General features: G+C 45.9%; 1 protein-coding gene across 2 annotated transcripts in view; it reads right to left on the minus strand.

Moving 5' to 3' along the window:
• The window catches only part of LOC147706829 (ATP-binding cassette sub-family C member 10-like), a 1,327,484-nt gene that overhangs the window by 315,780 nt on the left and 996,561 nt on the right, over positions 1-15,143 (minus strand). For both annotated transcript variants that reach the window (XM_086925963.1, XM_086925964.1), the window contains one exon: positions 5,190-5,379. In XM_086925963.1, coding sequence (XP_086782089.1) covers positions 5,190-5,379 — 190 coding nt within the window. The remainder of the gene's footprint in view (positions 1-5,189; positions 5,380-15,143) is intronic.

Below are 15,143 nucleotides of genomic sequence, written 5' to 3' on the forward strand. Positions count from 1 at the left end.
AAGCACTAGGTGGCCTGTGGACGTCGAAGGGTTTTGACAGATAGGATCTCATTGGTATCAGCAAGGTGGGCGACCTTTGGACTCAGGGCAAAGTCAAGACCTTCGAGGTACTCCAGCGTGAATATAAACTGAGTGACAGGGAATCTTACCGGTACCTTCAAATCAGCCATGCGCTGAACTCGGTTTTCCCGGCTGGTACTGCGATCCCGGAATCCTCTCCTCTTGAGGATAGAGTGCTTGACGGGTACGTTCCCGACAGCACTATATCTCTTATCTATAAGAAACTGATTAACGATCGCTCGGACCTCCTTCTTAAATTGCGGAATGCTTGCACCAGTAACGGGCTAGAATTGGACGATGAAGACTGGCAGGCGGTGATATCTTGCCCCAAAGAGGTCGCTATTCCGGCACGACTTAGGCTGGTGCAACTTAAAATATTGCATCGGGTGTATGTTACGGGCCCACGGTTGGTACGTATGGGTTTTTCTGTGGATGGGTTGTGCAGGCGTGGATGTGGTATGTTGGCTACCTTTTTGCATATCCTATGGGAATGTCCGGAGGTGGCGGTGTTCTGGCGCCGAGTGCATGCGGTTATGGGTGAGGTGACGGGTGTTGTGTTATTGCCTGAGGCCAGACGCTGTCTTTTGAATGTTTGGGAGCCGAATGACTGTAATGTTGCTCAAACTCAATGGATCACATTGGGTAATATGGTCGCTAAGCGAGATATAGCCCGGCTGTGGGGTTCTCAGAGGACGCCATCACTCCTCGCATGGAAAGAAAACATGGACTGGTCCATGTTTAGGGAAAAAACTGTATATGTCTCCCGGGGCAGACCTAAGAAATGGGGTAGGATCTGGGGACAATGGAATGCGTACCATGGAGAGATTTGCACCCCCCCATTCACTGACATTCCAGATCCGCTTCTCCTCCCTTGACTGTGCGTTCCCGATACTTAGCTTTTGTCAACTACATTGTATTGTTTTGCCCCTGGGTTCCCCCCTCCCCTCCCCAATATTTCTCCTCCTTCATATTGTAGTGTGTCTTCTACCTATCTCCCACTGCCATAAGGGACAGACCAATTATCGCACAGTCATGCCTCGATCTTCTTTGTGTTTTGTTTGTTGTTTTATTTATATAAAATATAAAATGTGAAACCTTTCATTGATCCTCACTATACCACATGTTTTTACAAGATCACGAGATATTGCTGCCGGGCCCTCGGGTTGTCGGCTGAAGAGCTGTGTACTTTGGTGTTGATATTGCTCTGTGCGACTGGCCAGCCTCCGTGGTTGTAGGTATGTAACTGTCTCTTTCTTTACATAATAAAGGTTTTCAAAAAAAATAAAAAAAATAAAAAAATAAAACAAACCCAAATCAAATAAGGAAGCACCACACAAGCTGAAGCACATCAGTTTATTGTGGAAGTGTAAACGACGCGTTTCAACTTCACTGGAAGTCTTCATTAAGTTAGTATATTGTGTGCCCTGTCCCAAAGAATTAAACAATCCGTTCATAGAAATGGATAACAAACCATGCATTTCACAGCAATTGAATTTTACATTCATGGGATGATCCTATTTATTACTACTAAGATCAATTCAAAGCTATGCATGTTGGTAAGTAATCAATAATTGTTATTTTGAAACATTTCCGAACAAGCTGCAGAATCATCCGTATCCGATCCCAGCTAGATGGTTCCGAATGGTGAACTCCGTGTTAGGGCAGTTTCTGTGGGAGGGCGGGAGGGTGCGGGTGGCAATGCGTCCAGGTTTCCTCTCGACTTATTGGGGGGGTTGGCATCCCTGGATCTCCTCTCATACTATCAGGCTTCGCACCTGTTGGTCCTCAACGATTAGTGGTATGGGGACAGAGGGGACCCGGCATACGCGCTGGAGCGCTGTCTTATGGGCCAGCACACGCTACACACAATACTGTACTCGGCGAGGCTGCGTAGTGCACTGCCGCCGGCTACAAGGGTGGTGTTCATGATTTGGAGGCAGGCGCTGCGGCGCATGGGCTGGTGGGGCGGTTTGACCCGGGAGACCCCCTTGAGGAACAAAGGGCGGCTGCCCCAGTTGGCGGCCCTTCCGGGATTTAGGGGGTGGGATGCCATTGGTATTTCCACACTGGGCGATGTAGTGGCCGATACAACGCTTAAATCCTTTTGGGATCTCCAAGAGGAGTTTCATCTGCATCAGACACAGTTTTATCAGTATCTGCAGCTACGGCATGCTCTGGGTCCATCCCTGAGTTCAGTCCCATCGAGGCCAAACTCTTTATGGGGGATTTAGGGGAAAAGAAGATTTTGTGTATATATCAAACCCTGGTAATACATTGCTCCTCCACACTTCGGAAGCTCTGAAGGAACTGGGAGGCTGATGTGGGCGGCTGGAAGAAGAGGCCAGAGTAGAGGTCCTGGCAGCCCCAAGGGGGGCGGCTATTGCGATGCGACTTCGCCTAGTCCAATTTAAATACCTCCACAGAGTCTACTTTACTAGGACGAGTTTATGGCGGGCGAGAATGATCTCCTCACCGGTATGTCTGCGTTGTAACCAGGCTGAGGGTACGTTTATACACACGGTTTGGCAATGCACATCATTGGATCGTTTCTGGAGGGGGGTCTTTGCTTGTCTCTCAGAGGTCCTGGGCTGGGAGTTTACCTGCACACCACAGCTGGCACTGTTACATGTCATGGAGGGGGTGGGGAGGCAATATCTACAAACAACACCTTCTGCTCTTGGATCTTACCCTGGCAAAGCGGGACATTGCTCACGCCTGGAAGGCAACAAGGGCTCCATCTGTGGCAGCTTGGAAAAACGGCCTTGATTTTTGCATGGGCCTGGAGCAGCCCATTTTTGTGGCCAGGGGGTGCCCACGTAAGCATTATAAAATGTGGAACCGGTGGGCGGAGTATCGTGGTCTATGGTTGGAATCCCCTGCGATGGAAGAGCCCTTGTTGCCAGCTTAAGTAGAGGATCTCATATAGATCTTTTTTTTTTTGTAAATCTTTTTATTATTATTAAAAACGAAAAACAATAAGAGCGTATCAAGTGCAATGCAATCCAACACATACAGAGAATCAAACAATTGAAAGATCTCAATATCGGCGGTCGTTGAAGCAGGACACTAAGACTATAACACATGTGACGAATCAGGATTATTAAACTAGCATAGTTTGTCAATATCAATGTGTGCTGCCCTCAGGCCTCTCCGCCCACAAAATCAGGATATCAAAGCTCATTACACCCCTTGATACTAAGATCATAAACAGGATAAAGTACGGACATTTGTATGCAAGAACGGACAAATCAGAATAATAGAGCTCGCATTGGCACCTTAATACTGAAACAGAGTCAGGATATTTAGTAAAGAGGAAATAACAATAAAATAAAAAAAACGTAATGTGCCAGTAGACACACACACTTTTACCAAACATTACTGTTTGGAGGCTGCCAGCAATGTTGATACATCAGTGGGACAGGCGGTTCTCCGCAATCTTTTCAAATAAGGTGAGCCTCTGTTTCCCTCCTCCTCTATACTACTTCTCAGACGTTTATTATCATGCCTAATATTGAGTACATTCTCATGTGATTGCAAGTTTTTCACGTATTTATGAATATTAGCATTTTTAGCATGTAATTGCATATGCTTGCTATGTACAGATTTATGTTACAAATGGCATCTTCCAAGCATTATTTGGGTACTGCTATCTACTCTGATTCAGGCATGTGAATCTATGAAAGACACCCCAATACTGGAGAAGAACAATAGTTACTTACCTGTAATCTGTGGTTCTCCAGTATTGGTGCCTTTCATAGATTCACATGCAACCCGCCCACCTCCCCTCAGAGGCTCTTTAGGCTATGATGTTTCTGAGAGCCTGAGCCTCTGGGGAGAACATTCTGGTGGGTGCTGTCACCTGATTTGCTGCTGTTTGGACTATGCAAAATGACTAGGATAGTCAAGAGTGTAGAAGTTTTTACTCTTGTAGCTTGGGCTACTTTACTTCCTGGTTGGTTATTACCAAGGTTTTTTGGATATTATGTGCATATTATTGCTTTTTTTATGTACCGTGGGACTCCCACTCCGACGACGGGGAATGATTCAGGCATGTGAATCTATGAAAGACACCCCAATACTGGAGAAGGACCCTTCCCAGAGGACCCTGAAAAATTCCCTTAGAGGTCGGAAAGTTGCTGAGCCACCCCCACCATACCCCCCCAGTACATGGGATCATACGTCCAACACTGGAATCGGTGTTGGGGTATGATTCCAACATGTTTGATAACGGTTTGGTGCAGCCATTATATAGTTAGATATCTTGTAATGACTGATGTCTACTATATGTCTTAAAATGGCTGACCACACCTACAAAGCCTGGATAATTGACTCCGGGGTTTGTAGGGATTCTTTGGCTTGCAGGGGAAGAAAGCAAAAGCTTTTTGTGACATTCTCACAGATGTAAGGATGGACAATGGTTTGCCGTTTGATTGAATAAATGATAAACACTTGTATATTGCAATATACAAAACTATGCTTCAATGGGCTGATAATTGCAATGGTGAAGAAATGTTAGAGTAAGGGAACTTATGAAAATCAGGACTTTTTTAGTTGCATTCTAGAAAAATGTATGATATCTGAGATGATGCATACACTTCTCAGCAGAGATCACTTTACTCACTGAACTGTCTTAACTATTCAATTACAGACCATACTCCTCAGAGGCTAATAGAACAAGCCTTGGTAAATGAATTAGTCATAGATTTCCTTTGAAGCCATCAAAAGAGGGTTCCAGCCTCACGTTTCCCAGAAGGATATTCTATAGGCTAACAAATAATGGAAGAAACTACACCTTGCCATGGTTGCTAGCTGTTTAAAAGGTGACAGAAAGTAAGTCACCCTTCATTGACAACTGTCTTTATTGAGAGATAGGGGATATTACATTTGTTGGATTTAATTACTATCTATGCTTTTGCAGGAACTTGTATTTGCACTGCCTTGGATTAGTAATGTCAAGAAACTTGAAAGAGGATGTGCAGCTTTTACCAATCTGTGAAAGGACATTTGTTTACAAACCTGTCTTTGCAAAGTGACACAGACTGATGGGCAATCAACACACTTCTAGTTGCCAGCATTACAATAAGCTTATGGTATCAGCATGAAGTGATGTACGCTTGGCAGTCACTTACCTTCATAACCCTTTGAAGCAGCCTGTCATGGATGGTTAACGAAGCACGGATTGTGCCATGAGCGAACATGAAGCCACGGATAATTGTTAGAACAGAGTTGCCCACTGTGATGCATCCGTAAACTGTGAGGTAGAACTTAAAATCTTCAGGGATTCTCGGCTGTTCAGGTGCAGTGACAGCATTGGGGTGTCTGCAGGAACAAAAACAGTTAAACAATATGACACCCTTAATCCATTTATCATATTTGGCTGATAAGGCAGGTTCCAATCCTTATATCTATATGTGGTTCATTACCGTCAGATGACTGCCCTACATAGTTCAGTAATCACAGATACAAAGCTCTCTGTGAACCAACAAATGATGATAATATTAATTTTGGTTCCATGCACTTAGGGGACTGGAGAACATGGAGTATGATTAGGAAAGGATAGACACATGGTTTCATAGGCAGTAGGTGATAATGTTATGTTAAACTAATGTAACTTAATGGGATACTTTGGATATACCTTATACCACACATATTCAAAGGAGCAGTACAGAATGGGCATCACAGCTTCTGCCTGCAACAAATATGAAATATAGTCTTTAATTTCACCAGCATATTTCTGAGCTTTGAACACAAATGAACAAGCCTTTCTGTGGCCGAGGAGTTGGTGGTCATGAAGTTCCTGATAGAAAAATTTGCAGTACAAAGGGGGGTGGTGATGGACGAAGCATCTAAATCAATCAAACACTCACAATTTGCAGAGCATCAAAGGTCTTCCCATCTTTCTGATTGCGAGAGCGTTTGTGTCCTGAGGCGGAAGCCGAGGCAAGAGAGTGTTTGTGCAGATAGAAATTTAATTGTTTTTAAAACTCACCGCGCCGTGTATCTTATTGCTGTCACTGTTCATTTTAATCACTGCTATTTGCACTCGAGTGTCAGAGCGCTGTGTGCCCTCCTGAGCCCGCTCTCAGTCATACCGCAGCCGATTAAGGTGCTGCCGGGGGACTGCCTTAGACGCTGCCATCTTTGACGAGGACCAGACGAGCGGTCTAGTGCTCGGCCCCTCACGTCCTCGAGTATATAAATAACTCCACATCACTCACGGGCTTCTGATTGCGAGAGCGTTTGTGTCCTGAGGCGGAAGCCGGGACAAGAGAGTGTTTGTGCAGATAGAAATGTAATTGTTTTTAAACTCACCGCGCCGTGTATCTTATTACTGTCACTGTTCATTTTAATCACTGCTATTTGCACTCGAGTGTCAGAGTGGTGTGTGCCCTCCTGACCTCGCTCTTAGTCATACCGCAGCCGATTAAGGTGCTGCCGGGGGACTGCCTTAGACGCCGCCATCTTGGACGAGGGCCAGACGAGCGGTCTAGTGCTCGGCCCATCACGCCCTTGAGGGATATAAAATGGCTACCTCATCTAGGGAGCGCAGCGGACGGGCGCAGCGGGCGCCGGACCCGCGCCTAGTGCAGGAAACTATGGCCATGTCCAAAAAATACACTACTCAAGAGCGGAGCTGCTTAGGATGGATAAATACCCCTGCAAACATTTGCGAAGAATAAACCCGGTAGATCTTATTGGGATAATCTATAAATCCCACTTAAAAGTATTTGCACTCCCCCAACAGGACTTAGAAGCCGAAGCCATGAGTTTCAAAATTTAAGATAATAACTGCCTGATTTTCGCGGGTCTGCTTATCTATCGTCCCCTCGGTCCGAGAGCCCCGTTTATTAGAGCACTTCATACCTACCTAGAAACTACCTCGGACTCCATCACTTATACGATCTTGGGTGACTTTAACTTCCATTTAGAAGCAAATAACGACTCTGAATCAACTACACTTACGGATAATTTTCTTAGTTTTGGTATGACTCAATTAATCTCAAATCCCACTCACATTGCAGGACATACCCTGGAGGCATTTTTACAAACAATAATCATATTAAAGTTACTTCATCTCAACCAGTTCCTTGGTCCGATCATAATGCTATTTTTTTTAATCTGCAATTAAATACCCTGGTCAACCGACGGAGAGGTCTTACACTCCCTGAAAAAATACGTCCTTGGAAGAAGCTCGAACCCACTCTCATGGCTAATATACTTGCTAAGGATCCACCTGTATTTGAGCATGGCAACACTGAAAATGGAGCACTCAAATATCATAACTGGATCAGTCATGCAGTTGATGAGCTAGCTCCAGTGGAAATAAAAAAACCTAGAAGACGGTTTGCCACTGCGCAATGGTATTCTGCAGAGGTGAAACAAATAAAACTGAAATGCCGGCGACTCGAGCGGTTGTGGCGTTCAGACTACAATCATCAAAACAAAATGGAATACACCAAAGCCCTGCACGAATATAAATTAGCAATAGTTCAGGCTAAATCAGCCTATTTTACAAATATTATTCAATCGGCCTCCAATACTGCAAGAGAACTATTTAAAACCGTCACCCATCTGACTAAGTCCCCTCGTGATACTATCTTTAGTCCCAACCAGAATAAGGGGACAAGGATCGCTACCTTCTTTCAACAGAAGGTTCAGGCAATATATGATGACCTTAGTACCTCAGCAGCAGATTCACTTACCGACAACAGTACGACCGCCATACTGTCTCATCCCAGCTTCTCCTGCTTCCCTCTTTTAGAGGAGACGCAGGTGATGTACCTAATCATACAGATGAAATCAGGATCCCCGCTAGATCCCTGTCCACCGCATGTACTGCATATGATTCCAGAGATTGTATCAGCCACCCTAACTCCCCTGTTAAACAAGGTTATCATCTCAGGGGAATTCCCCAGCAGTTGGAAGAAAGCCTGTATCCGCCCCATCCTTAAGAAGGACACGTTGGACCCTACCAAACTCAAGCATTATCGGCCCATATCCTGCTTGCCCCTACAAGCCAAGATTCTGGAGAAAGCTATGAATAAAGAAATGATGAGATATATAGACTCTAGTAAACTATTAGATCCTTCACAACATGGTTTTCGACCTTGTCACTCAACCGAGTCCGCTTTGATCATGGCAACGGAAAACATACGAAGGACAATGGATGAGGGTGGTAGAACAGCCCTGATCTTATTGGACCTTACAGCGGCGTTCGATACCATAAATCATCCGGCCCTACTAAGCAGATTGAGAACCTTAGGCTTTGCCGGCACGGCTCTGACCCTTCTGACATCCTTTTTGGACTCCCGAATTCAGCAGGTGCACTGGGAAGGCTTTCAATCTGATGAATTCTCCCTCCCAGGTGGGGTCCCCCAGGGCTCGGCATTGTCACCTACATTGTTTAACTTGTATGTCACTCCGCTGGCCGCCCTAATCCAATCTCATGGCCTACAATTAGTGTCGTACGCCAACGACACTCAAATTGTAGTGTCAGTATCTCAGTCAATTGAAGCAACAGCAGAGTGTTTTAAGACATGCCTCATTTGTGTAAAAAATTGGATGAGTGGTAATTTTCTAAAATTAAACACGGATAAGACCGAGGTGATTGAGTTCGGCCAAAAACTTTCCGTTTGGAGCGACCTCTGGTGGCCTCCTGAGGCGGGCTCATGCCCTGTTCCTGTAGATAAGGTTAGGAATCTTGGCTTAATGCTAGATAAAGACCTTTCCTGTAAAGCGCAAATCAATCAGGTGACCTCCACCTGTTTTTATACCATCTAGATTCTCAGGAAAGTCTTACCATACATCCCGTCAACATTAAAAAAGACGGTGATGGGTGCCCTGGTAATGTCCTGAGTGGACTATTGCAATTCACTCTACCTGGGCACAGGAGAAAAACAGCTGACCAAACTTCAGGCAATCCAAAATGCTGCAGCTAGGGTCCTACTGAACTTACCACGTTGTCATCCAACCTCTAAAGTGATTCGTGAACTTCACTGGCTGCCAATTAGGCGCAGAATACAGTTCAAAGCCCTCTGCCTGGTCCACAAGTCCTTGTATGGCAAGGGACCTGATGAGCTGACTAAACTCCTTCCTCGGTACTTGCCAGCTCGCACTTTGAGATCAGCCAACCAAGACTTACTATGTCAACCAAGAATAAGGAGAGCTCGATGGGGTGGAAAATCCTTTTCCCACCAAGTCTCCAGATTATGGAACTCTCTGCCCCCTGCACTGTGCTCACAAAAATCTAAAATGTGCTTTAGAAAGGCACTAAAAACTTGGCTTTTCTCTCGGCATTAAACTTGCTCTCATCGCTCTATCTGTACTACAGCGCCAAGACGCCGCGGCATTCGAGCGCTTTATAAATATTCAGTCAGTCAGGTGTCATGGCACACTGTTTCTTTGGTGCTGCTACCCAAAGGGATGCACTGGTAATCTCTCCGATAGACCTTTTCCATCTTGTTAAAAATCACAGGAGGTGGACGATGCGGGCACTAAAGATGTGCAGACATGCTCTTAATGGTACTATCTCAAGCTCCACCAACAATCATTTCATCATAGGTATTCCACCCTATGCCTAAAACCATTTGAAAATGGATATCTGTACACTACTGTTTAAAGAATGGATCCTATCCAAGATGACGTGTTCTTCACCCCCTTGGTCTCATTTCTGGGGTCTACATAGTTCTCTGCTTTAGTTAAAGGGGGCACTCTCCAGCTTTACCTTACTAGCCAGTGCTTGCTCCAACTTCATCTACTTTTTTCCAGATAACGGGCTTCATTCCCTTCACTTGTCTTGGAATCCTTCATCTTCCTTTGGATTCCTGTATATAAAACCTTGCCCTAGGGTTTCTTCTGTCATTTTGGTATTTTTTCTTCTTTTTTTTGCAAGTATATTTTTATTAGACAGTTGCATTTCCAAAACAATGCATACGTATATTTTCAGCTTACGTCTGGTCCTTTTTCTATCCCTGCAAAACATCTGGGCATACCCTGCCAAATTAGGGCGAACAAAGCAAAACCAAAGGGGATGATGGACGGAGTGTTGAACATTGCAAGCACTCACCCCAGTCAACTGATCTGGGTTTAATCCATCATCATTCTTTTGCTCACTCTGCCACCCCAGTTCAGACATAGCTATATGTAAATCAGTCTGACCCTGTGCCTCATGGGAACAGTCCAGCCCGAACTGCCAAGCCATGTCTTCCCTGGACCGGAAACAAGCATCCTGGGACCGGTTTCGGACTCACAGCCCTCATCAGCCAGCTGATCTTGAATCCAGTGGCAAAGTGAGCAAGGGGCCCACGTCTGGGCATACCCTGCCAACTTTCCCTCACCTCCTACCCCGTCACCCCCCTCTCGTCCTAGAACCACGCAACATTGTCCTGTAAGGTTTTTTTTCTCAATACTAGATGGTAAATCTCTCCCAATCATTTGAGTCTAAAGCTCTCAATCTATGCTGTCTGGTGCTGCGTGCTTCAGTTCAAGTGATCAATCAATGGCTGTCATGTCTGCTTACACCTTTTGTGCTGATTATTCTTCCACACCTCTAACACAAATTACTGGTATTTGGGAAAATCAACCTCAATTTCTACGGTTAAGTACCAATTATACGTGATGTTATAACTTTGTTCACTATGAACATGGTCACTGGAATTATGGGGCAGGGGAGGAACAAATTATGCGGCATGGTTAGTTACATTGTGCTGCTATAGAAGACAAAATATGCATCTTAACGCAGCATATTTTGTGATAGTATTACTTCATGGCTTGGTTTCTATTTGTTGTGCAGTCTGGTGGGGGTTTTTCAGTATTTTCCAATGTTTTAATAAATTGTAAAAATCTGAGGTTATCAGTGTTTACTCTTTTTTGCTCTGTAAGAATCTTGGGGATAGTCTTTATTCTGTGGTTATAAAGAATTTGGCTTTAATGTCCTTCCTACCCTCGTTAATTCCTATTATAAATTCTCCCATCCATCTTTTATGTCCTTAATCTCTTCTCTGTGCCTTTTCCTTGTATTTGCTCTGCCAAGTAACTTATCATTGTGACCCTCACCTCCCTGCCTCCCTCATATCCTAACACCAAAACGTCTTTTTCCAGCAATCCAGTCCCAAACTATATCCAGGATATACATGGAAGGGGAAATCTTTGCAACCATTAAGATTTAATTGCAGCAGATAAAAGGTTACTGCTGAACATTTAACACACCTTTCTGCTTCTCTATTCTTCAGCCAATGATAAAGATCGACTGAATGAAGATTTCCTACTAGGGCATGCGGTAAGTATTGTGGGATGCTAGGCGCTGTGTTATTGCTGACCAGCGTCACTCTGTCCTGCACTTTATCTTGAATGAGTTAATAAATGTAATAATACTATCTAATGGCATATTTCTGCTCTACATGGACATAGGAAGATGTCTGCCATGTGTAGAAGGCTGGCTCAGTACACCTATTGACGAGGCACTGTGCAATGAGTCCAGGCAACCCTTAATGATAGTAGAATTGGTCCCTGATGACCAACGCTCTCAAGGGGTAGCTGTGGATGGCAGCTAAGCCTTATTCAAGCGGGTGCAAAGCAGGTACATTACTACTCAGTCAGTCAGTCAGTAAAGCTTACACACAAGAAAGAACCACACCAGTGTTAGAAAAAGACCTTGTATTTAGTATACACCAACACTACAACTACTATGGTATACCTCCAACCCGGGGATGTTAATAAACAATAAAATACACTTCAAAACAGGTAAGTAAAGCACATAGGACACATGGGCCCCTATGGGGGGGGTATAAACCATACACTAAGTAAATGGAATGTGAGTAAAGCACCAAACCAAGACTAACACCCAAGGAACTAGGGGCCTGGGGGAGCACGGAATCACCACAAGTAAGTAACTGAGAGTTGCTGGGTGCCCGTTTGTAGAGGTGATAGCCCGGGTCAGTGTCCATAGGATAATGAGGGTAGTTGCGATTGGAGTTTTACTGTTTCAGGACCCTTCCCAGAGAACCCAGAGGAAACCAGTTGGAACAAGGGAGGTTGGAGGGCACCCCCACCCATTCATACCCAGAGAACTTGGATACCTGCACCAGGGAGTCTAGGAGCATAGGTGCGAAGTGGTGTCGGAACTGGCAGTTGAGGTCATTAGGAAGCCTCAGATGTCCAGCAACTACAGAGTCTTGTGGACCAGGTTGGTGGAACCCAGAAGTGGATTCTAGATGCAGAGTACCTGTAAAAAGAGGTGACAGAGTCCAAACCACCCGGAGGTGTCCAGGAGGTCCACGAGAAATATGCCAGCCATTGTCAGAGGTCCATTGCTGGAGCACGGAGGCCTCAAAGCTGCAGTGGCGGAGCCCAGGTGATGTTGCAGAGGCACAGGAGACACCCACAAGCTGTCCCATGTTGGTTGATGAGATGCAGGAAGGTCAGGGGCTGGCAGAACCACCAACAAGCTTTGTAAAACACAACAGATGTGTTGCAAAATGAAATGCTTAGTTGCTGACCAGCAAGGTCTGAGGGACTCAAGGTATAAGGGACTCACCCAGCAGGGGCTACGTCAGGACCAACCCTCAGTAAGGTGTAGAGCCAGCAGGAATCAATGGAGACCCAGGAGGACCCTCTGGCAGCAGGCACATTGATGCACAGAGGCCTCTGCAGTGCATAAAAGATGGAGGCCCACATCGCAGTAGATGCAGTGGGGATGTCACTCTTGAAACTGTGTGATGTTTGAGGCTGGAGCTTCTTGGAGCTTGAAGATATTCGCTCAGGAGAGACAACAAGTCCTGGCAACTTCAAACAGACGCAGGCATGGGAATGCGGTCCCCTAGGCTGGAGAGGGATTGCAGTCCCCCAAGTTGCAGGCAAGACAGGTCAGGCCTCTGGAGAGCCATCAAACCACCACCTACGTTGTAGAGCTTCGAGGTGACCTTGGGAAAGTAGGATCCTGCAGCTGCAGGGTATTGACTCCTTCACTCCAAGAGAGATTCCTTCTTGCTTTCTTGATGAATTTAGAGTCCTTGGTGACTCAGGAGGATGAATGGCCACAGAGGTTGCAGCACTTGGAGGAGCACAGAGATGAAGTTGCAGTAGGAGTCTTCCTACCAGAGGCATTCTGTTCTTGAAGAAAAACTCCATAAGAATCTAAAGACCCACCCTCAGGGGAGCCATTAAATAACCCATAAAGAGGGTAGGACTACTTCTGTGGTGACCCACCCATCGGTGGGGGGTGAGGGGGGAGGACGCTACTCTGGTGGAGTGACCAATTCAGATGCTCCCATGGGCCTATCCACATCTAAAATTCAAGATGGCAGTTTCAAGTGGCCACTTGGCAGAGCTCTGGGCACCTCCCAGGGGAGGAGCTGGATAGGGGGGGGGTCACTCCCCTGTCCTTTGTGTACTTTTGTACCAGAGCAGGAGCCAAGGGCCCCTGGACTGTGCAAGGAGGGCACAAAATGTACCCTTCAAAGCAGTCTGGAGGTGCTCTGAAACATCCCCACCCAAGCCTACGACACCTATTTCTAAGAGAGAAGTAGCTACACCTCTCCTCTACAGGAGATCTTTTGTTCTGCCTTCCCCTGCCTTCCCCTGCCCGAGTTAAGCTCAGCAGCAGGAGGGTAGAACAGTGTCTAAGGTCAGCAGCAGCACCGCCTTGCACGCATACCCTGCAAGGCTACAAAGGTAGACATGGGGGAGTCCCCTAAGGAGCCCCCCAGTACATGGGATCATACAACTAGCATCGGAATCGGTGTTTCTGCCATGATTCAAACATGTTTGATACCTAACATTAACAGGTTCGGTGAAGCCATTATATAGCTGGACATCTCGGCTTTGCCAGTGTCCACTACATACCTTAAGATGGCTTCCCTGCACTTACAAAGCCAGAGAATGGACTCCAGGATTTGTTTGGGTCTCTCTGTTTGTGCATGGGCTATCCTCACACTTAGAACCATGCACACTGCCTGTGGGCTCTAAGGACTAGCTTAGAGGTTATTTATAGGTTTTAAGTGCAGTGACCAGAATCTAAGGAAAACCTTATATATGAAGTGGAAGGTGCATGCACCATTTCACACAGGCTGCAATGGCAGACCTGCACACACAGTTTGCATGGGCTCTCATGGGTGGTACAATACATACTGCATCCCACTGGAGACCCCTGGTGTACCAATGCCCTAGGTACCTTAGTACCATATACTAGGGACTTATTGAGGCACACCAGTATACCAATTGTGGGGTGTACAAAGTACTTACCAATGAATTGAGGAGAGAGAGCACAGGCACTGATTAGCAGAATCCAAGTGCACTACAGTCCGAGCACACACTAAGTGGAAATATCTGGAAAGTCCATTTGTGTTGGCATGGTTACTTCCAGGTCTATGTTCCTGTAGGGAAATGGATCACTTCAGAAGTTTATGATTTTCACCCTTCATTTGAGCTATAGGAGGGGTTTGTGCTCTTGTTGGACAAGTGAGTGCCAAACAGGTATGGTCTCAGCTTTTTTAAGACCCAGGCCCCCACAAAGGCCTCCCTCAATATACAGACCCCCCAGGATATTGCGGCATAGATTTGCAAATTTTGAGGCACAAAATCGGAAATTTAGTGGCACAAAAGTGGAAATTTAGCAGCATTATTGCGGCACCTTATTTTATTCGTAATCATTCCTTTTCAGCCTTAAATCAATGTAAACTGAGTTAACAGGGGACCAGGTGTCTTGCATTCCTCTGGGACCAACTGTAAGAAAGCGCTCCCCCCAAAAGCAGGTGAGATGATGGATTTGACGTCACTGCGGACGCTGAACTTTTACAGTCTCCCCCGACATGTCATTCTACAGACCCCGGCCTACGAATGAGGAATGGAAGCTCTGCGAAGCGCCGGGCCTTTATCCAGTGATTAATGACCCTGCGTTTCCACAGAGCACCTGGCAGGCTGGAGAAGGCCTGTTCAATAGCAGGAGAGACAAGTGGCCTCAGGGATGGACCCAGCTGGCACAGGCACTCGTGCCTTCTGAGTGTGTGTCAAAATCCAGCCGTGCAGTGGTCTTTCCAGATGTTTCTAATATGGACATACAGGCCCGCCTGCAGAGGATCAGGGTT

This window comes from Lissotriton vulgaris, chromosome 6 (genome assembly GCF_964263255.1).
Source record: "Lissotriton vulgaris chromosome 6, aLisVul1.2, whole genome shotgun sequence".
NCBI classification, from domain to species: Eukaryota; Metazoa; Chordata; class Amphibia; order Caudata; family Salamandridae; genus Lissotriton; species Lissotriton vulgaris.